The sequence below is a fragment of the Sparus aurata genome, chromosome 16 (genome assembly GCF_900880675.1).
Source record: "Sparus aurata chromosome 16, fSpaAur1.1, whole genome shotgun sequence".
Classification (NCBI taxonomy): domain Eukaryota; kingdom Metazoa; phylum Chordata; class Actinopteri; order Spariformes; family Sparidae; genus Sparus; species Sparus aurata.
Genome location: NC_044202.1, coordinates 22,389,182 through 22,412,049, shown reverse-complemented (window position 1 = coordinate 22,412,049; position 22,868 = coordinate 22,389,182). Strand labels below are relative to the sequence as shown.

Genomic DNA, 22,868 nt, shown 5'->3' with positions numbered 1-22,868 from the left:
TCAGCAACAGACGGGTGTTTGCAAGGAGACGAACGAGAGAGAATAACACCACAGTGTTTCAAATCCACAGTGAAGATTCATGTCTGCCGCTGTGTTCAGACTTTCCGGCTGGAGTGCATTGAAGCAAAAAAGCCCACTGTGTTACAGTTACAGAGCTATAGAGACCATTGTAATAACAAACTGTGGATTAATATTACAGGATGTAACAGGTCACATTAACAGGGAAATGATGTAAAGAATGCAATTTTTAGCAACACACTTTTATTTTTCGGTTTATTACATTCTTACAGTAAAAAAGTAAACATCCAAAGCACTTTGAGGGTGCCAGCTTTGGTACGGCACCGAACTGTTTTCAAGATCCTGACAGAAAAAAAACAATCGAACAACAACACTGTTATAAACCTGTTCAGTAACACTGGACTCCATCGCTCTCAAACGCAAAGTGCTTTACAGAGACAGATCGTGACGGGACAGGATGCTGCCTTTTACTGTGCCGAGTCCTCTTTAAAAGGCCATTAAAAGGAAAACATGATGAATCTCCACATGGTGCATTAAACACTAACAATACCTTATCGGATAAGGAATGACAGCAGAGGGTCGGATGCCATGTGGGACATTAAAATAGGACACGAGCCAGTAATAAATACAACAGATGAGAATACACTTCACCTTAAAATATGTCAAGAGGCATTTAACAAACTGTCAAGTGAATTTTTCGTGAACTTTTTTTTATAAAAGTACAGTTTCGCAGGAACGGGGAACAAGTCATGAACTTGGCTCAAATGAGCATAACTTGCTTTCCTATCTGCTCCATGATCATCAGCTAAACCCTCTGAAGAACTGTGGAGCACCGGACGTTTTCCTTCATCTTCAACTGTGAAACTGTTCAGACCGTTATAGGAGCCTGTTGTGGTGGTTTGATGTGAACTGGAACGACTTTAACGTTAACGTTTAACTTGAACGTTTTAGACTTTTCGGAACCTTTTGCTCTCCGGTGGTTTGAACTGAATTGGTCGAATGGTTTCTCATCTCATCCATGTACCCCGACTCAGCCCGCTCACTGGGGGTATCCCGGGGGGCAGTGGAGGCGGTAGCTGATTGTGTCCTGCAGTAGATTGTGGCGGGTACCCCCCACTCAAACCGGGTGCCAGCCCCATGACTGAGGGGGGCGGAGGTGCAAGCAGGTAGCTATAGGCTGAGAGCGGGAGAGTGTGGTAGGAGGTCGGGCCTGTGGGGTAGTGGTGGTAGCCCAGTGGTGGGACGCCGGCCTGGTGCACGGCGGTGTAACAGGAGCCCTCTGTCTTTATCATTGATTGGAGCTTCTGGTAGCCTTCGCTGGACACCAAGGAGCTAGCAGGGGGTAGGTCCATGGGTAGAGGGGGTGGGGGTGGTGGGCAGTGGGGTAAAGGTGGAGGCGGGGGTTTAGAGGAGAGTTCTGGGGTTGGCGGGTAGGAGGAGGGGGGTACGGGTTCTGTGGGAGAAAAGAAAGAGCGATGATCAACAAAGTGACATCGTTGTGTCTAATACTGCTCTCACACACACACACACAGACACACACAGACACACACACACACACACACACACGCCTGGCTTATATGCGATCAGTCGTCCACCGGTGCAGAGGCTTTATGTTGACTTAGCAGCACTGATCTGGCATTCTGAACATGGCTGGCACTCACTTCTTATCTGACCCCTGATGTCTACTGGATACGGCTGCATCGTGTTGCAGCTCTGCAGCCACAGGCGACCCACTGCCAGGCTAACCGGTGTGCAGTTGTGCTTCTCACTGACGCCGCAGTGTCACATCCAGAGGAATTTGGGATTGAGAGCGCGTTTGAATAAAATTGCAATCATTGATTTTTTTTTTTTTTTGCGCCACTTATTTCTGCAGACAACAGAGAGCTGCCAAAGTGAGCCAAAGTGAACCCAGACAGCTTAACATGGGTCCTAACATGGGTGCTGACACTGGCCCTGCGATTGGAGAGATGCCACCAAAAAAAGGTAGTAAGAAGAAGTAGAAGAAGAATGTCAGCAGCCATTGGTCTGTCTGATCCAACTGATGGGTGCGACCTGTAAAAACTCTCTCTGTGTAAGGCCTGGTTTGTCAAAGAGTCTAGTAGCAGTCAGTGAGTCATGGCTGCTGAACGCACGCCATCATCCCAGAGTTTTTATAGTCTTAATTAGGATCAATCGACCAAAAGTACTTTTAACCACGAATGAGAGAAAATGTGTTCGTGTGTCTTCTTGCACGAGGCCCAACCTCACTAAAAAGTTCCGCAGAGCTGAGGGGAGCTGCAGATTCAGCCGATAATCTCTTTTTTGCTATCTGCCCCTATAAATCTAGAGCACACTGTGTGGAATTACTTTTCTATGACTCACAATCGCTGTGTTGTCTTTTCCCTGTCTGAACCTGTGAGTTTTCTATCTTTTAAGCAAAACCGAAATCATTGCAGCTCTTCGGCCCTGTTTCCTCTGGTCCTACAGCACCGATTTAAAGAATATTTTGCCCTGCACAGACAGCCCAGTTTAATGAAAGACTTCCAGAGATCTTTCCAGCAGTGAAGCATGACTTTAAAGGCAGAAGACACTGACCAGGGTTTATGGAGACTGGTGGAGGAGGGGGAGGAGGAGGAGGAGGTGGAGGAGGTTCTAGACTTGAGAGCTCTGGAAAAAAAAAAAAGACACAATCAACAATGTAAAGACAAGATGATATAGATCGAGTTTAAACGCAACTGGGAGTCCTTCAGTGTGTTTGGCATCTGTAAGACAGGCAGGATTTTACTTACTCGTGGCCTTGCTGTCATCTTTGGGAGAAGGCTGGAAAAAAAAAAACACAACTGGTATAAAAAAAAAGTCATAAAATAGAATCAAAGATAAGTTAATAGCAGTCCGCTCACCTGGGCTGGTCTGGGTGGTCTGGGGCTGGTCTGAGGGGAGGCCCTCTTTCCCATTGGTGGTGCTGAGAGGGACAGGATGGAAGGTGGGGGAAGGGCTTCCCCAATCCCCATACCCCCTTCAGGCATCGGCTGCTTAGCCTGAGAATACAAGTCCAGGATTTGGTGGCAGATGTCTTTGTGATGGAGGAGAGCAGGAGAGTAAAGAATAAGCGAAGACAACAACAGAAACGGTATAAGGGTTACAACAGCCTCTGTACTTTTTAAACTATAAATGTTGTGTTGGCGCTGCCGTTACCTTCCAGCACCTCCACAGGAACATCGTGAACAAACTGCTCCCACCAGCGCCGGGAGGACTGCTTGGAGGTCCAGTCCTGGATGTCAAACTTGCAGAGCCGTCCGGCCAGATACATGACAGCCACCGCTATGATCTGCGGCTCCCACTGCAGGGCCACCATCGTGCAGAGGCTTGGGAGGACCACAATTGATAGTATTACTCTTACACCCCCAAGTACACATCAGTCAATCTGCACACGTCTGATGATAAATACCACAGAAACAGTGAATGAATGAGCGTGTTGATGAAACAGCTGAAAAGTAGACACGCTGAATATTTGCACCAAATGTTGTTGACAGGATTCTGAGCTCACCTGTCATTAACAAAGGTCCAGGCCATCTGAACCAGCTTCTGCACCTTGCTCTTGTCACCTGAAACACAGCGGCAGTTTCTGCATAGCTCCACTTTGATCGGAAAGGATGTGACTGTAAATGTGAACTGAGTCTTAGCTTCATTGTTTAATACTAACAGCCGTGGAAATGATTTAGGCAAAGCAATTCATCCGGGCAGATCAGGCTCTTGCGTATATTTATTTACTCCCCATTTCTTTTGTTACTGTCGATACTTAATTTGCCTCAGAAAACCGAACGAGACAAACGTAGATACCTTTGAGCTGCTTGGCATAGCGCAGCAGGAACTGGTAGGGATGATCTACCTGCAGGTCAAACTTGATGGTCTGCAGCAGGATTCGTTCCAACACCATCACCTCCTCCTGCGAGGACAGACACACAGCGTTACACAGACAAACACGGTCACAGTCTGCTGGCTGGCTGTCTGTCTGCAGTGGGACAGCACACACTCCCCCAAAGCACTGAAGCTAAGAAGGTGTTCTTTAATATCCTCAGAGGGGCCACGTGTTTCCACACAGCGTTTTAATCAGCCTCAAGACACTCTTGAGTGTACATTTGTATTGTACATATTGTACATATACAATATGTGTCTTCTAATGCGAAGACTCTCAAAACTGAGCAAAGCCTTGGGACACAGAAGTAGCCTATTATTCCTTCAGCACTTTAGACACAGAAGCAGACAAACAACTTCACGTTCTGATTTAATGCTGAATTTACAAGAAGGCTTGAGTGACGTAGAATTTCTTATAACACACTTCGTACATGTCTGTTTTCATGCCCTGTGTGCGTTCAACCTCCCAACAGCTGTCTGAACACAGTTTCATCTGATTTCACCATTTACACTCAATTTATGAAAGAAGACGACATTTCATTGATGCAAAACCGTTACAGTAAGTAATAAAGGCTACTTCTGTGGAGAAAGTCCTCAGACGCACATTCTTAACTGTTTGGGCCTTCTTGTTGAAACATTATACGTGAAGATATTTCTTTCTTTGTGTAAAAAAAAAAGTTCTATCGGTTTGTTCCAGAGATGTAAGAGTACATTCACATAGAGAGCGAGGAAGTGAGATCCGATCACAAGAGGTCACTCGTGTTGAGACGCATTTAAAAGCCTGGTGTGATCTGACGGGCTCGAAGGTCTCCACTCGTGATCGGATCAGCTGGGACGGATGTGAGCAGGGCCACTTCTTCAAATCTCAAATGCATCCTCACTGTGTCTGGGGGGTATTCACACCTGTGTGACTGGATCACTGAGCACAGATGTTACTGCCACATGTGGACAGCCTCTCAGATGGTGGTTTGAAATGAGATTCCAACTGTTCAGTGCGAGCTGGGAGGGACCTACGTAACAATACTAGGCATTCTAAAGACACGCCACCATCGCACATAGTTACTGATGCCTGCGGCGTTACCACAGCAACCCATGCAAATAGGTTGGTGATGTCTGGACAGACACATCATCTTATCACTTGCAAACAACAGTGCAGACAGTCTGTCTTAAAGATCTGGCTTTGAGAAAACAGATCTGATTGCCTGCAGATTGAACAAAGCTGAAGACGCTAACCTGAACGCTATGAACCTTAAATTGTGAAAGATAAACAAAGTTAAGTGTGTTTTACTGTTTTCTCCATGTGTCTCTAAATTCTTTTTTTCTTTTCTGATTATTCTGTTCCCGTCCTGATGAAAGGGTTTCTTGCTACGTACCTTGGGATCGTCTCCAAACTGCGCAAACTGGATGTCATTGAGCAGGCTGCGAGCCGTCTTGATGATGTCTTTGCACTTCTTTGGAGTTTCCTCCACTTTGCCGGCGAGGAAAAGGCAGCATCCTCCCGTCACCTACACACAGCACACGTGTTGGAAAAACAACATGCATTCCTTCATAGTTCACAGCTCTGCGTTCAGGGATATACGGTATGCAACGGTGTCTTTCTGGAGGATGAAAGCTTGTTAATCTGTCAAATATCCTGCCCGTACTTACATATCTGGGAAACTGCTTGAAGGAGTGGAACATGTAGAAGCGGTGGAAGTAAACGATGCCAGTAGCCAGTGTGTCATAGTGCCTGCAGCCGCAGAGGTTAAGAGGCCTGACAGAGGGACTTCAACACTGTAGACAGTAGCTACTCATTAACAAGTCACAAAAATGTATAAATACACTGAAAATGTATATTTGGGACTGATATTCATTTGCAGTATAAATAAAACTGAAGCCAGTGATGAAGTACTCAAGTATTGTTCTCAAGTACAGTTTTGAGGTACTTTACTCCTGCTACTTTATTCTTCCCCCCTCCTACATTTGTTGGATACTTTTAGTTACTAGTTACTTTGCAGTTACTTTGTGACATGTAACCAATCATACGGTGTTGTAGGCGGGAAGTTGTGAGGATGCTGCATCCAAGCCAGAGCAGGACATTTCAGTGACTTTAATGGCAATCTGACAGAACAATCACAGATACCGATTAATCGGAAACATGCTGATTTTTCAGAATATGATAATAATCAGCCGGCTCCTGGTTTGGACCTCTGTGACTCAAAAGGGTTAAATGTTTGATATTTAACAAAAGGAGCAGAGGACAGAGAGCCTCCCAGTGTGTGATCACTGTGTGCACCACAGAAGGATACAGGCCGAGCCGTGTGCCCACATCAAAGATGAAGCGAGCCCCCTCTCTGCGGTACCGGGCCTCAGTGGCGGGGTCCAGTCCCTCTGACTGGGATGGAGTGTGGGCCAAGTCCTTTTTGTCCCAGTACCAGCATGGTTTAACGTGGTCCAGGGTGGCCGGGTCCTTCCTGTCCCAGAATAACAGGGGTCTGATGAATTCCAGGGTGGAAAGGGCCGTTTCGTCCCGCTCGCAGCAGAACCCGAGGCTGGAGTCGACGTTTCCGTGTGTGACCCGGTACCGACTGACGGAGGCAGGACGGAGGTGAGAGATGCTGCAGCTGCTCCAAATGTCACCCACCGTCCAGAGGAGGTTAGTGTTACTGCAGACCGCGACACAGTGTGTTCATGCTGCCCGCAGGTGGTGCTCCTACACACTGATGGAGGTCACTGACACCTGGACGGCACTTACCAGAAGAATTCCTCTGATGTCGGGAAAGTTCAATGTTCCCAGTGTGCTGCAACAGAAGGCATGTACTCCAGCTGCACGGGGGCTGCTCCATCCAAACAAAGACCCTCTACGCCGGGGCCACATCCGTGATTGACACGCCTTTAAACCAATCGTTGTAGCTCAAACGTTTCCATTTGTGGTTGTTTTAAGCCTTCTAAAAATAAACGTCCAATCGCAGAGCTCGGTGGGCGAACAACCGTTAAACGTGCGCACGGCACCGCGCTCAGCCAGTCGCTGCCATGTTCCGCGAGCGTGCTGCGCCACAACCAATCAGCGCTCCGGAATAAAGTGTTCTATTTTGTGGGCGTATTTCACGACTACTCCAATCACATGCGCGAGACAGTCAAGGTTGGTTTCAGTGAAGGAACAGAGGAACTGCTGCTGTCACTTAAAAAAAAGGTATGAATCGAAAAAAAAATGCTCATGTTTGCTTTGGTAAAGTTTGGACCTGGTGTTCGGGGTTGTTCTGTTTGAATGCATGTGTGTGCTGTAGAGGCAGCTGTATTTCAGCAAGCTGGGCGAGGTACCCAGCCAATTCAGTAGATTAGCCCCTTCTAAAACTCAGGCTGATCCATTATTACTTGACAGCTTAGCAGCTAGCAGCAGCTAGCATGGTAACGTGAAGTCAGGCAGCCAGTGTGCATGAATGAGCGCTGCACCGCTCCAGTTACGGCTCTGCTCGGATGGGCGTGATTCTGTGCTAGTGAGCTAGCTGCTGGCCCAGCGGGAAGGCTACACATAACGAACGGGGCTAACCACTGGTGGGGTGTGAACTTGTAGTTTGTTGGAAGATAGAAAACGACATATCTCGCCTGCGCCATGTTTTAAATGGAGCCCTGGTATTACCCTACAGCTACAGCAGTGTTCACAGTTCAAAGTGTCATGTAGCTAATGTTACACGGAAGCCTCAGCATAAAGGGGCAGGGACTGGCACTGGATGGACATGCGTTCAGACCATGCTTCTAACCGTGTCAGTAGCCCAGAGGCAGGTGAGAGGCTCTGTCACCTGAAGGGTTAGCTGTCTCAGTTAGATTTGAACAGGAACTCAAGTTTTTTCCACTTGACTTACGAGATGTGTGCATTTTCAAAAAATGACGTGTCTACCATCTACATTTCTCTCTTGATTTTGAAGGTTTCAGATCAGGAGAGTTGGTTCTAGTGTTTACTTGGAAGTCACGTTTCTATCCCTGATCAATAATTATGTTTTCATCTGTGTTATGTGACATATCTGGATACAGGGTCATATGGGGCCCTGTTAATGCTCATGAAAGTTGCTAAGTGCTGCTCAAAGCCAAAAAAGTGTCCCGTCTTCTTGGGTAAATTGCCCGGATCTGTGCTGATTTTGGTCTGTATTAAAGTTGCAGAGCTGGATTGGTTCTGCCTCTGATCTGCCAGCAGAGGTAGTAACGGAGCCACAGCAGAGGCGAGACGATGTCTGTGTGTCAGGATAGGCTGGCAGCACAGGACGGGACAGGAGTGTGATGTTCTGATGACCTTCAGTCTGACAACTAAACAGACCCTCACTCATCAAATAAAAAAAGAAAAGACGTGATCTGTCGAGCGCTGTATTAATTCACTTATAATGCACACTAAAAGTTTCCCTGCAGTGCTCGGTTACATCTCTGCTTGGATGGGCATGATTCCTCAATTCTGCGAATACAGATGTAACCCTTTTTTTCGTTTCTTACACAATGCAAGCACAGAAAGGACACACTAAGCTCTAGCTCTGGAGAGCGTTTTTCTGTGTATTTGGCAGCACTCTATGGGAATGAGGCGAAGGGTTTTCAGTGGGTTGCAGTATGAAACTCAGTGTTAGATGCCACTAAATCCTACACACTGGGATTTGAATTTGTTTTCAACAAGCTGTTATTCGGCAGGGAAAGTAACTTGCATAAAGGAGGTTAAAGCTGCAGGGGTCGCATGTAGTGGTGAACCACAGAGATTTATCACCCAGCTCTGCACCTCCCCTCAGCTCTGTGAGGCCTGTTTTAGCTCATCGTTTTTGTTTTTCTGCTGTACCAACTTTTCTCTAATGCATTCACGTTTGTGTGTTTGCATGTGCGTTTTTATGTATACAGTCTCCTTTTTTAATATTCTTTATTTGTTTTACAATTCCAAAAAAATCATTATTGTGAGCTGTTCCATTGTATGAATTGACAGAAACGCTCAGGACCAAACAGCATCAGACTCAGTTTCATCCGGTGGACCTGAACATGTTCACATCTAAATGAATTCTAATGTTGCTTTGTGTTTTCTAGGCGGCTTTATATAATTGTTTATTAAAGAGTGGATTTTCGACCACACTGACAACTGCTCCTGAATGTCACTGAGCAGATGTGTGAGTGCTGGTTAGAGGGGGATTGAGACACAGCCACACTTTGCTTTGGTAAACTGTCTGGATTGTGAAATTGTGTGCGTCTGTGTTTGTGTAAGTAAGTGAGAGCAAGTGGAGTGAGCAGCTGCACGGGAGAGGAATCCATATTAGTAGTGCTAAGGCCCGTTGGAAATTGAATTGGTCCATGTAAACTGGACATTGACACTTGGTCTATTTAGAGGTGTCATTTTGCTGGCATGAAAGCCATAGGCCCATCACTGCAACTTACTCTATTAAAGCTAGCATGCCAACTAGTTAGCCCCGGCCCATTCTGATGGTGATAATCCAACAGCCCCCGTAGTTTCAACAGGCAAATATATACCAGCTGTTAGTATAATAAATGAACAAAATAAACTCGTGAAATGTCAAGAAATGAATACTCTTACTTCTAATTTCCTTCCTTAAACAGAAAAATACAACCATACACCTTTATGTGTTCAAGTTTCTCTCTTATACCGAACTAAGATGACCTTAAATGCCATATTAACTTATCTTAAATACACTTAATCTTAAGGCATAATTGATTAATTTTTGATTATTTTTATGATTCATCAGATTAAACTTTTTTTTTACTTACTTAGCATTCTATTCAAACATTAAATATTGCTCCTACATTGAATAACTTTTAATAATTATGTTATGAAGTGCACACAGGTCTTTACATTGTTCTCAAAACAAAAACCTGTTCCAGCCTTAGATTGAAATTAAATGACCAGCAACGTTTAAATAATAATAAAGAAAAACATAAAGCACAAACGTAGTCTTGAACAGGCTTTGTTGTACCTATAAATGGATTCAACATCGGGCCCTGAAGGTAGAATTGGACTATGGAGAATTTGCTCTGAAGCAAATGCATGCACTCAGTCCACTCAGTCACCAAAAATGTAAGCATTGTCCACACGCTCCGGGCTAAGGCTGGCTCTCTTCTTGGAAGCTATGTTACCTGCTGAAGAAAAGAGGCACTCAGCTGGTGTTGAGGTGCACAAGTAGGACATTGCCAACCTGGCCAAGGTTGGATATCTCTTCTCATTAAACCTCCACCAGTGTAAAGGATTTTCTCTATTGCCATTGGGCTTCTCTCCAGTAAGTATGTGAGGACTTTGTTCCTCACTTGGCTGTTTGGATCCTTAGCTTCTCCAACTCTGTTTTCAGAATTGGGAAGCAAGTTTCAACTGCTGAATTGTTTTCAACTGCTGGATTCAGAATTGGGAAGCAAGTCAAGTAGGGAAACAGGAGTTGTAGGTCCAATGTCTGTAGTTATGGTGGAGGTAACAGTGGCACTGGAACTGTTTTGGTCACAGACACTGTCATGCTGCTGCGTATCCACCTCCTTCCTCACTCCAAGTGCCTGTGTTGGCAATTTGGCTTGCACATTAAAGACTTGCTCGTGTGTCAGAAACTTCTGTTTTCTGAATCTCGGGCCCAGGGCAGAGGAGAGGATCACTGTGTTCTGTGCCATGTCTGAAAAAGTAATCTCCCTCCATCGCTGTTGAAGCTGCTCCATAGCAGTGACATGGAAAGCCTGCACTGGGTGGACTTCAACAGTCCCTTCACAAGTGGAGGTACTGCAGAGATGGTGATGTATTTCTCCCCATTCAGAAACAAAGTGGCGCATTTAATGGGTTTTAGGGCTGTGGAAAGCTCTTCAAGCAGGTTCCATTGGTCGGGTTTTGAGTCAAGGAAGCATTTGCCCTTCTGTGTGATGCTTGAGTCAGACAGCATTGTGGTGACATGCCACCTTTACTCAAGCAGTATGGTTGTCATGTAGAACATGCTGTTCTGCCTTGTGCTTACATTCTGCACAAACTTGTGCTCTAGTTTCTCTCAGCTTGATGCCTGCTAGCTCATTTAAAAGGAAAAAAAAAGTTCCACTGGACATCTTGTATCCTCAGTTACTTTTGCCAATGCTTGAATTGATGGCTAGTTGCAAGGTCTGCAAGGACATAATCCCACCCTTGCTTCTCCTATAGTATGTTTGCCGCAGCCACGATATTGGCACCATTGTCATGCACAATGGCTATAATTTTGCTAGGAGGAATTTCAAACCTGGCTGCGACTTCCTCCAACCACTCTGCGATGTTGGACGCTGTATGTCTGTCTTCCAGTGGCGCAGTGGTAAGACAGATTGACTCCATGTTCCAAATGTCTCCAATGTAGTGGCATGTAATGCCAAGGTAGGTTTCAGATGCCACATTTAGCTGTTGTTGGTTGATGTTTATGGCACTCTTCACTCTCTGGAATGTAATCTGGTACATCCTCCATACCATCCTCCATAAGTTTTGTGAAATGGGTCCTAGAAGGAAGACTGTAAATAGTTGGTGAATCATTTTCCTGAGTCCTTTATCCTCCACTATTGATAGAGCCCTTATGTCGGTACCAGCATCATGAGGATACCATCAGTCAGAAAAGCTGCTTGCTTTGAAGTGCATGGGGCATCCTTCCTCAGAACGCCATTACCCATATTGAGCTGTTTCCTTCTGAAGTAAGAGAGACGGTTTATAGTATTGGTATGCATAGTAGCACAATTTAGATGAAACTCACTGAACTTAATGCAAGCCGTGTTGTTCCTAACTTCAGCTATTTACCCAACAGGGAGAAACATTGTCATAACGGTCTTATGTTTGTTTGATAATTATTGTGCGTTTGCAGGAACAGTGGGTTTAATAATGGATGGTAAAGTTTATCAGTTGGAAAAGTTCGTCCTCTCCAAACTTTCGCCAGTTGGCCTGTATAGTACTACAAGTTATTGAAAAGTATAAATAAATGACTGAACAGACAGAAACTTCAACCAATCACATCTACATCAATGTACAGTGCCTTGCAAAAGTATTCACCCCACTTGAACTTTTCCACATTTTGTCACGTTTTAACCACGGATGTTAATGTATTTTATTGGGATTTTATGTGATAGACCAACACAAAGTGGTGCATAATTGTGAAGTAGAAGGAAACTGATACATGGTTTTAATTTTTTTTTTTTACAAATAAAAAAAACAGAAAAGTGTGATGTGCAAAAGTATTCACCCCCCTGAGTCAATACTTTGTAGAACCACCTTTCGCTGCAATGACAGCTGCAAGTCTTTTGGGGTAAATCTCTACCAGCGATGCACATATAGAGACTGAAATATTTGTCCATTCTTCCTTGCAAAATAGCTCAAGCTTAGCAAGTCTTGCCAGAGATTCTCAATTGGATTCAGTATTCTGCCACAACTAGCGCTTTGCATTTAGGCCAGAAATGTACTTTTTGGTCTCATCTGACCAGAGCACCTTCCTCCACATGTTTGTTGTGCCCCCCACATGGCTTGTGGCAAACTGCATGGCTTTGTTTCAACAATGGCTCTCTTCTTGCCACTCTTCCATAAAGGCCTGATTTGTGGAGTGCATGACTAATAGTTGTCCCGTGGACAGATTCTCCCACCTGAGCTGTGGATCTCTGCAGCTCCTCCAGAGTTATCATGGGCCTCTTGGCTGCTTCTCCGATCAATGCTCTCCTTGCCCAGCCTGTCAGTTTAGGTGGACGGCCATGTCTTGGTAGGTTTGCAGTTGTGCCATACTCTTTCCATTTTCAGGTGACGGATTGAACAGTGCTCTGTGAGATGTTCAAAGCTTGGGATATTTTGCATATCCTAATCATGCTTTAAACTTCTCCACATCTTTATCCCTGACCTGTCTGGTGTCTTCCTTGGGCTTCATGATGCTGTTTGTTCACTAATGTTCTCTAACAAACCTCTGAGGTCTTCACAGAACAGCTGTATTTACACCACACACAGGTGGACTCCATTTACTAATTAGGTGACTTCTCAAGACAACTGGCTGCACTGGATTTTATTAAGGGTATCAGAGTAAAGGGGGGTGAATACTTTTTCACACCACACTTTTCTGTTTTTTATTTGTAAATATTTTTAAAAATATGTATCATTTTCCTTCCATTTCACAATTATGCACCACTTTGTGTTGGTCTATTACATAAAATCCCAATAAGATACATTAACATTTGTAATTAAAACGTGACAAAATGTGGAAAAGTTCAAGTGGGGCGAATACTTTTGCAAGGCACTGTAGACAGGTTACAGTACAGCAGCCTCATCCATGACTCGGACGTGCCTTCTCTTCAGGTGCTCACGCAGTGACTTCGTGCTGCAGTTTCATGCAAGATCAGTTTTTCACATCCTGCAGCTTGCAGTTTTCTCTTCTAGGGAGACAACGTTGCATCATGTGAGCGAAACAAGGCGTGCCATTGGCTGGGTTACTGTTCCTAAGTAGGAGACCAGTACCGCTGCTTTGAATGCGTTTTCCTTATGTACCTTTCACAAGCGAGCGAAATAGGTCACTCCATGTCACAGTGCCTGCATCGTAACGTAAACCGACTAATTGGTGATGAAATTTGTTGCGAACTGTTTTTTATAATCAATTAAATCAACTGGTTGTTGCGTCCCTACTTCATTCAAACATGAACTAAATTACACTCACCAACACACTCCTGGTTTGTATTCCCACAATCACTTCTGGTTTGGTCAAATAAATCCCCAACTCACTGAACTCACTGTAACCCCTCGAATCCACCAGATATGTGTCCGGTCAGGCTCCGCTCCGCCACGGCAGCGGAGCTGATGGGTTTCACTCTAGTTTGTGTTTTTAAACTTCCACCAGGGCTGGAGCAGATAAGCAGGACTTCTAATTCTGCTGGATGTCGGAACACAACAAAACATCCTGTTTAATTTCATAATAAAACACCCGTGTTGACGCCGGCACAAAAATCTCAAAAAAGACACAAATACAAGCTCTTCCACTAATCCTTCAGTTGGGAGCACTTCAAAGTTGTTGTGTTTATAACACATACCTGTAACTGCAGTCGCACGTGGTTATGTAATTGTCGCAGGAACCCCTCTTTATTGTAACTCCAGCTGTCCTGCAGTGCTGCACCGTGCCAGACTAAAAACGCAGTCGGTGGGGTTTGCCGGAAGACGGATGGCGGAGCAAACTCTTAATTATTCATGGGTGTGTTTTTGCCGTAACGTAAATGAAACCAATCAGTGTCATCTCCCATTCCCCATAAGAACCGAGCATGCCAGGACTGCAGTTTGTAGATCAGGCGGAAGAGTCATAAAAACTCAAACTCATGAAACTTGGCACAAATGTAAAAAGTTGTTCAAATTTGTTCAAATTTTCCAACGGGCCATGCAAATTGCCGATATATTCACGCAGGTGCCAGCTCTGCACACATTTTCAGCGAATGCAGTAATGGAGGAGCTGGTTGCAAAAAATGAAGACAACATCACCAGTTTGCAAATTGTTGGCTTTAAACCACAACTGGCAAGCCAAAGAACCTAACTGAAGCGATTTGCCCTGTGTGTGAATGTGCAGATGGATAATATCGCAGGTTTTATACAAATAACTTGGTGGTTGATTTTTCTATCCTTCATACAGTATACATCATGTATTGGTTAGTGATGACAAGGCCTGCTATGAAATGCTAACTGTAATAATGCTTTGTCTCTTCAGCTCAGTTGTCCAACCAGCACCATGGGAAAGAAGAGTCGAGTGAAGACTCAGAAGTCAGGCTCAGGAGCCACTGCTGTGGTGTCCTCCAAGGAAATGATGAACTTCATCTCTGAACTGCTGCAGAGTATGTTTAGCCTGGGTTTAGCCAGAGTTTTAGCCTGGAGAGAAATAGCAACAGAATTGTGTGGATGTCAACTACTGTGAATGAGGGCATATGGAGTATTTGTTTTCAAAGGCATGTTGGCATACAACGTTTGGACCATATATGGGATGTGAAGTCCTATTGCATTGAGCTGAGGAATATTTTGTCCCCTGAGGAAAAGATGACATCATCTTGTATGCAACAAACCAACCCTAAAGTGTGCAGATGGGCTTAGTTTGCAGTATGATGGGTAGTTACTGTTGTTAGCTGCCACAGAAGAGAAATTGAAAGTCAGTGTTCATGCAACATTATTACGACATTTTAACGGTGTTGGTCCTGACCCTTTACAATAAAAGTCCACTGTTATGAAGTTACTCAAAAGCTTTTATTATGAAGCAGAATACTCAGGAAGTGTTTGGTTTTCATCAGCAGTAACTTTACATGACTTTGAAAGAGCAGAGTAGCAGCTACGATCCAGGCTGAAGTAAATTACAATGGCAGGTCAGAGGTAATCAGTTTGTCTGTTAACCAGCCACAAGAATAACAACAGCTATAATAACTTAATTATGAATATTACTGAGAAAAACAGCTTTAAAACAACTAAAAATAGTAATGATAACACTCCTAATAATAACAGTAACAATGATAATGATAATAGGAGTTGAGTAGGACCACAGGAGCAAGGCCAAGCATGATCCAAGCGAACATGTGAGACGAGAAAATGGAGTCCAAGAGGCCAACGAGACATGAATGAGTACAGATGGAGAAGAAGGGAGAGGGGCTCTGAGCTTCATGGGGGGTCCCCTGGCAGTCAGTCTATGGCAGCATGGCTAGGTTTCGTGAAAAAACGAGCCAATAGTGTCGACTGTAACTCTGCCGACAGACAAGCAAACCAAACCAAAAACCTATCCTCATAAATAGTGGCAGTTGCAAGAATTTAAAAAACATTACACTGTAGGTGATGCAGCTTTAATGCAATGTCTGTGTTCAGTGTTGATTGAACTGAATGTGCTACATTAACTAGCTACAAACAGTTTCATCAGTCCCGTTGACTAGGATTTCACCAGAGGTGCTACAAATGTTGTTTAGCTGTATTTCAGGTAAACATGCTGTGGTTCAGGTTGTTTATGGTAAACATGTTTTCCCAGAATGCAGCAGTGCAGCGCCCTCTGCTGGTAAAGAATGGGAAGAGTACATCCAGATCAGAGGCTTGGTGGAGAAGATCCGCAAGAAACAGAAGGGTAAGTGCATGTGCAAACACACAATATTTTTTTTATTTTTTTATTAATATCACAGTCCTAAAGGATGTTTAAATGACATGAAATGAAATCTTGCTCATCACTTAAAGTAAGGGATCCTGGTTAAATTATTATTATCATTATCTGTCATCATTGGTCTTCCAAGTAGTTCTTTGAGGTGGGTTCATCCTGCTGCAGTGTAACGTCCGGTCAAATCATGGTTGGACTAAAGGTTTCTGAGGGGGCTACGCAGGGACCTCTAAAGTGTTTTTCTGAAACCAGACCACTTGAATCCAAAGAGTGACCAAACCATCAATACATTAAGCTTAGTTCCCTGAAGAATCACAGACAGGCCTGAGTGACATAATTATTGATAGTATGGCCTGTCCTTTTTTAATTATATTTGAAGATTTGGCAAAATTATTATTTTGACCTTAAGGATTTTATCAAGTTGTGATGGTAACTGTGTGAGTGAACAGTTTTGCAGGCAGAATGGGGTTGGTCTTTTGAGAACTGCATTGGGATCTATAGTAACACCTCCCTCCACGCTCCTCTGTTGTTGTCAGTCACATGGTGATCAAAGTGCACCTGTGATTGGCTTTTTGCGTGTCACTCGTAGCATTAAGGAGAATGACAGGCTGTTTATGAGCCGGGGTGTGTCAGTTTTGCGCTTTCCACTGGTTTGCATTTATTGCATTCACGTGAAACTATCAAACATTTTGTCCAAATACTTTCTTATTGCTATCGATGTGTTGTCTACTGCCAACACGTATTGCTATCGTTTTATCACTCAGACCTATTACAGATACAACATTTGTTCAACTATTGCAGTCCCTGTTCAAAATAGGCCTGTTCGGTTGCTTGGCCCCTGGTATTGCTGATAGCAGCTTTTTTTTTATGAACTGCTCATCACTCATCACACTGATGACCTCAGGTGATTAGAAATAAACATCCTTGTTGGATGTAATTGGGGCCGACATGTCTCTGGATGTAAAGTAATCTAGGGCTGCACCTATCAATTTCCTATCAATTCATGTAATTAATCTCTTTTAATCAGTGGATTAATCTAGTGATTCATTTATCAAGGACTATAGAGATTATGTTTGAATCATTTAATTAAGATAACAATTAATTTACCAAAACACAAATGTCAAAAACTCGTCAAATTAATATTTAAATATTTAATTGAATCATCTTATCGGCATCTTATCTAATTTCCACGTGACTGCCTGACTGTGTCCCCACTGTGTTGTCTTCAGAAGGTTCCTGTGCTACATACATTAATTGAATCACTGTATGTCAGAGAAGCCCTCTGCCTGAACTGGAGAAACGCTCCTTCTTTTAAACTTAAATGATTATGACAGATATATTTCAATACTGGAGTAATATGCATATGTAGCATTAGTTCAAGCCATTTTCTCAGTCATAAATGTCCTTTTTTTGAATAAACAGACAATCTAAAAACAGTAGAATAACCACGTCTGTCCCGGTAGCCACAACCACAAGTTGCCCGGCAACATCTACCTCTGATACAAAGCTCATTATCTGACCACAGACTGAGCTCTTAAATCATGTTGCCTCGAAACAGTTTTTATGCCCCAATAGCAGACGCTCTCTGATGAGTGGTCCCTGCAAGAAATAAAAGCTGGCCTGTGCAACTACAGTGGGCAAACATCATAGAAGTAGTGAACAAGTTGAACTAGACATGGCTGAACTGCTTCAGTCATAACTTACATTTGGCAGTGACGATTTCAGCGTCAAGCACTAAGCATCACACAGACAGAGCAGTAGGCCTGTGCCACAGGCATTGTGTCGGTGCATTCTTTCTGAGCTATTTGAAGAGAAGAGATCTGGCAAAAGCACAAAACACTGCACTACAACCCGCAGCATGGCCTCATAATAGTCAGTTATTAAAGTTAGATTAATGATCAAATCGCATAGTGTTCGCACTCCATAAAATAATTGTGCCACATGTTCTCAGTGGGGTTCAAGTCAGGACTTTTCTCACAGTTAGATCAGTGTTTACTCTGATTTTCGCCATCCAAACTCTCTTGAGTCTGCTTGTGAGGAAGTCCAATATCCAGTTGCAGAGTGTTGTACTCAAGCCCGGAGTGTGAATGTTTCCAGTCAGCCTCATGGGTGAGTTTGTATTGAATGCTGAGCTGAAGTCAAGAAACAACATTCTGATGGAGCTATTGTTATTTTCAAGCTGTTGTGAAGTCCTGAATGGATGGCAGTAGGTATGCCATCCTCTGTGGATCTGTTGGTTCTGAAGGCATACTGGTGAGTGGTCCACTCAGGCAGGGATGTTGTCCTGATGTTCTTCATCAGGATGGGGCTGAGAGCCACAGGGCACTATTCATTAAGACTATACACAAATGACCTGACAGCTCTGGGCTGTTTGTCACCAGCTACGTAAAAAAACAAACAACAAAAAAACTGTGCGATTGTTTTGTAATGTTGCAGCTGATGGCATCATATCATTTGTGTAGTGCATTTCAATACAATAAAAGACACATGCTTTATGATTGTTTGTGTGTGTCTGTGTTCAGGCCTGTCGATAGTGTTCGAGGGCAGCAGAGAGGACTACTTTACAGACCTGATGTCGTGGGCTGAGGAAAACAATGCGTCCTGTGATGGCTTCATGGTGACCAACTTTGGGACAGAGGGCTACGGCCTGCGGGCCACCAGAGACATCAAGGTGAGCTCAGCCCACTGGTGGTCACTTTTATTTTTGACTTGTAAGAATATCAAAGTTTCCCCAGTACTTAAATCAATTAGTAACCCCTCCAGTCCAGTACAGAATCGGCCTCAAATTTGTGCTTAAAGTCAATGGATAGTGGATAGCAGGTTGAGAGGCTGAGCAAGAAGCTACATTAAGCATTATATTTGAGAAACAAAAATATTCACATAACACAAAATAAAAATTCAGATATGGCAGAATAAACAATCAAATGAAACACTTGAATATCCCAAAATAATATTGAGTAGTGTATGCTGATTGATACTTACACTGTGTGGGTATTTGGTGGTGAAACCATGGGTAAAGGTTAGGGTGATTACTGAAGTTTTACCGAGCCCACTTTCACGGCCACTATATCGCTTGAGCAGATTGCAGTTATTCTAGACAGTACTTGTTTTTCCACCGGCCGTGCCATGGCACATTTCAGCTCAGTCCCAGAAGTGAGCCTCCACTCTGCTCTTCAGAGAATACGCGAAAGGTCTATTTTTCACAGAGTAGATCGAGCCAGACGGGCAAATGAAAACATCTGGTGCCAACTCGGGCTCTATAGCACAAGAAAGTTAGAAACATTAACAACAAAACAAGCGATTTAACTACGTAGCCTATTCAGCCACAACAAAAGCACAGAAATCAAGGAGAAAAGATTAAATGAATAGAGTCTGAGCAAGTCAACAACATCAGACAGGCATGATGCTGTGCTTCTGAAACGATCCCATTGGGAGGTGAGGTGGAGGAAAACAAAACAGCAGTGCACACACCAGGAAACAAAGATGTGCCCAGTGGAGTCAGGGGGTTAGGGTAAGGCTCAAGAAAATGAATGCAAGTCTATGTAATGTCCTCACAAGAGATTAAAACAAGGATCTGTGTGTGTGTGTGTGTGTGTGTGTGTGTGTGTGTGTGTGTGTGTGTGTGTGTGTGTGTGTGCAGGCAGAGGAACTGTTCCTGTGGATTCCCAGGAAGATGCTAATGACTGTGGAGTCAGCCCAGAACTCTGTACTAGGTAAGGCCTTTAAATGATAGGGATAATAATTCACACTAGGAGGAGCAAATAGGAAACATTAACACCTTGTTTTTGTTGTTGTTATTATCATCGTTACATTGGATAATGGATATGTAAATGAGAAATTGAGACGCATTATGTGCAAATTGCTACATCTTTGCCTTGGAAACTGTTGCACGTCTAATCTCTTCGACCACCGTTGTTCTGTGATATTATCAGAACATTTCTTCCCTTTCACTGTGTGCAAATTACAGCTGGTACCACAGCAGTAACACAAGATTTCCACTCTACTTAAAGAAGCATTTTAATACCTGCAACTGACTGTAACCTCTGTGTCTTAGGTCCTCTATACAGCCAGGACAGGATTTTACAGGCTATGGGCAACGTGACACTGGCCTTTCACCTGCTGTGTGAACGGGCTGATCCTGTTTCATTCTGGCAGCCGTACATCCGCAGTCTTCCTCAGGAGTACGACACACCACTGTACTACAAGCAGGAAGAGGTGGAGCTGCTGCTGGGCACACAGGCGGTGCAGGACATTCTGAACCAGTATAAAAACACTGCACGGCAGTATGCTTACTTCTACAAACTCATACAGGTAAGCATACACACTAAACACACCCACATAATTAAGATATACAGTCCATACTATATTTTCTCCCACCCCTGCTCATTATTTGTGTGAGTAGTTCCCTGAATGGCCACCTGAGGCCTGCTCTAAAGGCGAACATACTCCCATAAGACCCCATGTTAATATGCTCGACCTCACAGCAGGAATAAACATGTTTACAGTTTCGGCCTCTACACCGAGTTTTCCTTGACGATAACTGTACGGGGGGTGAATTTTTATTTAACTCACATATTATATTAAAGTAAAAAAATTACACATAATTAGGGGCATGAGTACTTTGAGTGGTAGCTGCGAGCTGTCTGCTTGGCTTCACATTTTAGCCAGGTTTAGAACAAAAAACATAAAGGTGAATAAACAATAGATGCAACCAGGTGTCAAAGAAATGCAAGCAGAGGGGCTGCTGACAACAGCTCGCACTGCCTGAATATAAGTTGTGGTCAAAAGTCTCCATCCACTTGGACAGAGCATGTTCATCATGTCAGTCTTCAGTTCCAATGATTTCTACACCTCTCATGTTTCTGTGATGAGCGAGTGGAACACAAAACTACTTTGTCACAAAAGATATTCGTGAAGTTTGGTTCAATAATGAATTTATTATAGGTCTTCTGAAAATGTGACCAAAGCTGCTGGATCACAAATATACATCCAATGAAAACAGGCTTGTGCATACCAAAACAACCAATCAGTGTTTGGTATTCTCCTTTAGATATAACTATTCAGCATTCTCAGCAGTCCGGATGGCATGTAGCAGATGATAGAACGCTCATTACAACCAAAAGAGACTTGAGACTCGACTTGGACTTGCAAAAAATGACTTGTGAGCATCTCTGGGTAGTAGATGTTGCACAGAAGAACATTTATAATGTTTCACTGTTGTTACTTTGTGACACTTATTGGAGTAGATTTTGAAATGGGCGATATATTTCAAGTTGTTGTATTTTCTACTTTTGTTGGAGAAAAGACAACATGTGGTGGATCTAATTATAGAATCAAGACTGTTACTATTTTTTCACTTTTAATGTTTTGAATGCAGACCACCAGGATGTCAGAGCTCGCTTTAGTTTCTCTGCTCTGAGTTAAGAGTTATTATATTCATGGAACTTAAATTTGACAATCTGTGGTAGAGAGTTAAGTCAGCCGTGTGCCTGACGTGCTCCACCATGACCAGTAGGGGGAGGCATTGGGCCAGAATACCTGCGATGGGACACTGAAATGCAATGTGCCTGATCTATTGTCTTAGTTGAACTAAGAATCATGATGACTGATATTTTCTTCCTCTGGATTTTGGTTGGCAAATACATTTATTTCACTCACATATTAATGTGCAGTGATTTCTATAATTGGAGCAACAGTAATATTTTGCTTTTAACTTTTTAAAATGATCACACAAAGCCTTTCAGTCCAGTGTAATGTACAAAAAAAAACAGAATAAGATATAGAGAGAGTGATTCTGGTATATGGTGAACAGGCACAGACAACAGATAGGATGGTAATCTCAAAATATGCTAATCTGCCATTATTAATCTGAAGCATTGTGATCCGACAGCTCAGCTTTCATCAGAACTCGCCACAGTCCTCTGTGGAATCAGACCAAATATCAAAGAAGCACTGAAATAAATATTTTTCAAAGAATTTGTTCTGTCTGTCAGCAGCAGTTTATTTTAATTGGGTGATGTGCAGGCAGAGGAATGAACGTATTGCATTTTAAGATAACATGCATGATATCTTCATTTTGTTTTTCTGTCAGACACAAATTTAATCTACTATCTGAGGTAGTGCTGTTGGTCTGTTTGTTGCCTTTTCAATTATTTTTTTAAAAATGTACGTTTTTAGAAAGTACATTTAAGTGTTTATAATTCTTCTAAAATCAAAGGGGAACATAAGAGAAATGCTTTGTTCTGTCCTTGTTTAAAATCACTTTACAGTGCAGTTTCAGTGGACTCCACTGAGTGGGAGTGTTGTAATGTAAATGACTTGCTGTCAGTAAACCTTGAAGAAGAATCCCACTGAGGAGGAGCTTATCTACTGTATCTGGATGCCATGGACTCTCATCACACATGGGCTGAATGCTTGTAATCTCAGTGTTGTGTTCATCAAAGGGTTGTGACGTCCCATAATGCAAATCTAAACTTTTAAATGTCTCGTCTTCGATCTACTGATGGAAATTTAATGTGAATGTTTTACTAGCATGTTCACCTGTGATCACGCGTGTGTCGTTATGGATGGGTACATGTGGACTAAATGTAAAAGCTAAGCTGGTCTGAAAGGTCTGAAAAATGAATATATATCATCTGTTGCTGGATTGATAACCAGGACGCTGACAGACTGAGACCAATGGTGAAAAAGCTTCTATTTTGCATTTATTTAGAATTGAATACATTTTTTTTTTCATTACAAATGATCACATTAACCTAACAACACAGGTGAAGAGTTAAATCTTTGAAGATTGAAATCATAGTGTTCTCAAAACCCTTGACAACACACCAATATATACTAGCTGTTTTTTGTTTTTTTTTGCTTACCCACGGACAACAAGTTGACTTGTGCACCACT

General features: G+C 43.2%; 2 protein-coding genes across 2 annotated transcripts in view; one reads left to right on the top strand and one right to left on the bottom strand.

Moving 5' to 3' along the window:
- Positions 1-244: 244 nt before the first annotated feature.
- Positions 245-6,577, bottom strand: LOC115597519 (cyclin-K-like; the record flags this gene model as incomplete). The annotated part of the gene is made up of 10 exons (XM_030443505.1): positions 245-1,471; positions 2,593-2,664; positions 2,787-2,817; positions 2,898-3,070; positions 3,193-3,362; positions 3,545-3,602; positions 3,838-3,943; positions 5,286-5,417; positions 5,560-5,641; positions 6,201-6,577. Coding segments are annotated over 10 exons (1,647 nt in total), but the record flags the coding sequence as incomplete, so codon positions are not given.
- A 348-nt stretch (positions 6,578-6,925) lies between these two features.
- The window catches only part of setd3 (SET domain containing 3, actin histidine methyltransferase), a 31,380-nt gene continuing 15,437 nt past the window's right edge, over positions 6,926-22,868 (top strand). The window contains exons 1-6 of the mRNA XM_030443504.1: positions 6,926-7,084; positions 14,562-14,685; positions 15,852-15,944; positions 18,494-18,642; positions 19,612-19,684; positions 20,026-20,282. Of these exons, the coding sequence (XP_030299364.1) occupies positions 7,016-7,084; positions 14,562-14,685; positions 15,852-15,944; positions 18,494-18,642; positions 19,612-19,684; positions 20,026-20,282 (765 nt within the window). The 5' untranslated portion in view covers positions 6,926-7,015. The remainder of the gene's footprint in view (positions 7,085-14,561; positions 14,686-15,851; positions 15,945-18,493; positions 18,643-19,611; positions 19,685-20,025; positions 20,283-22,868) is intronic.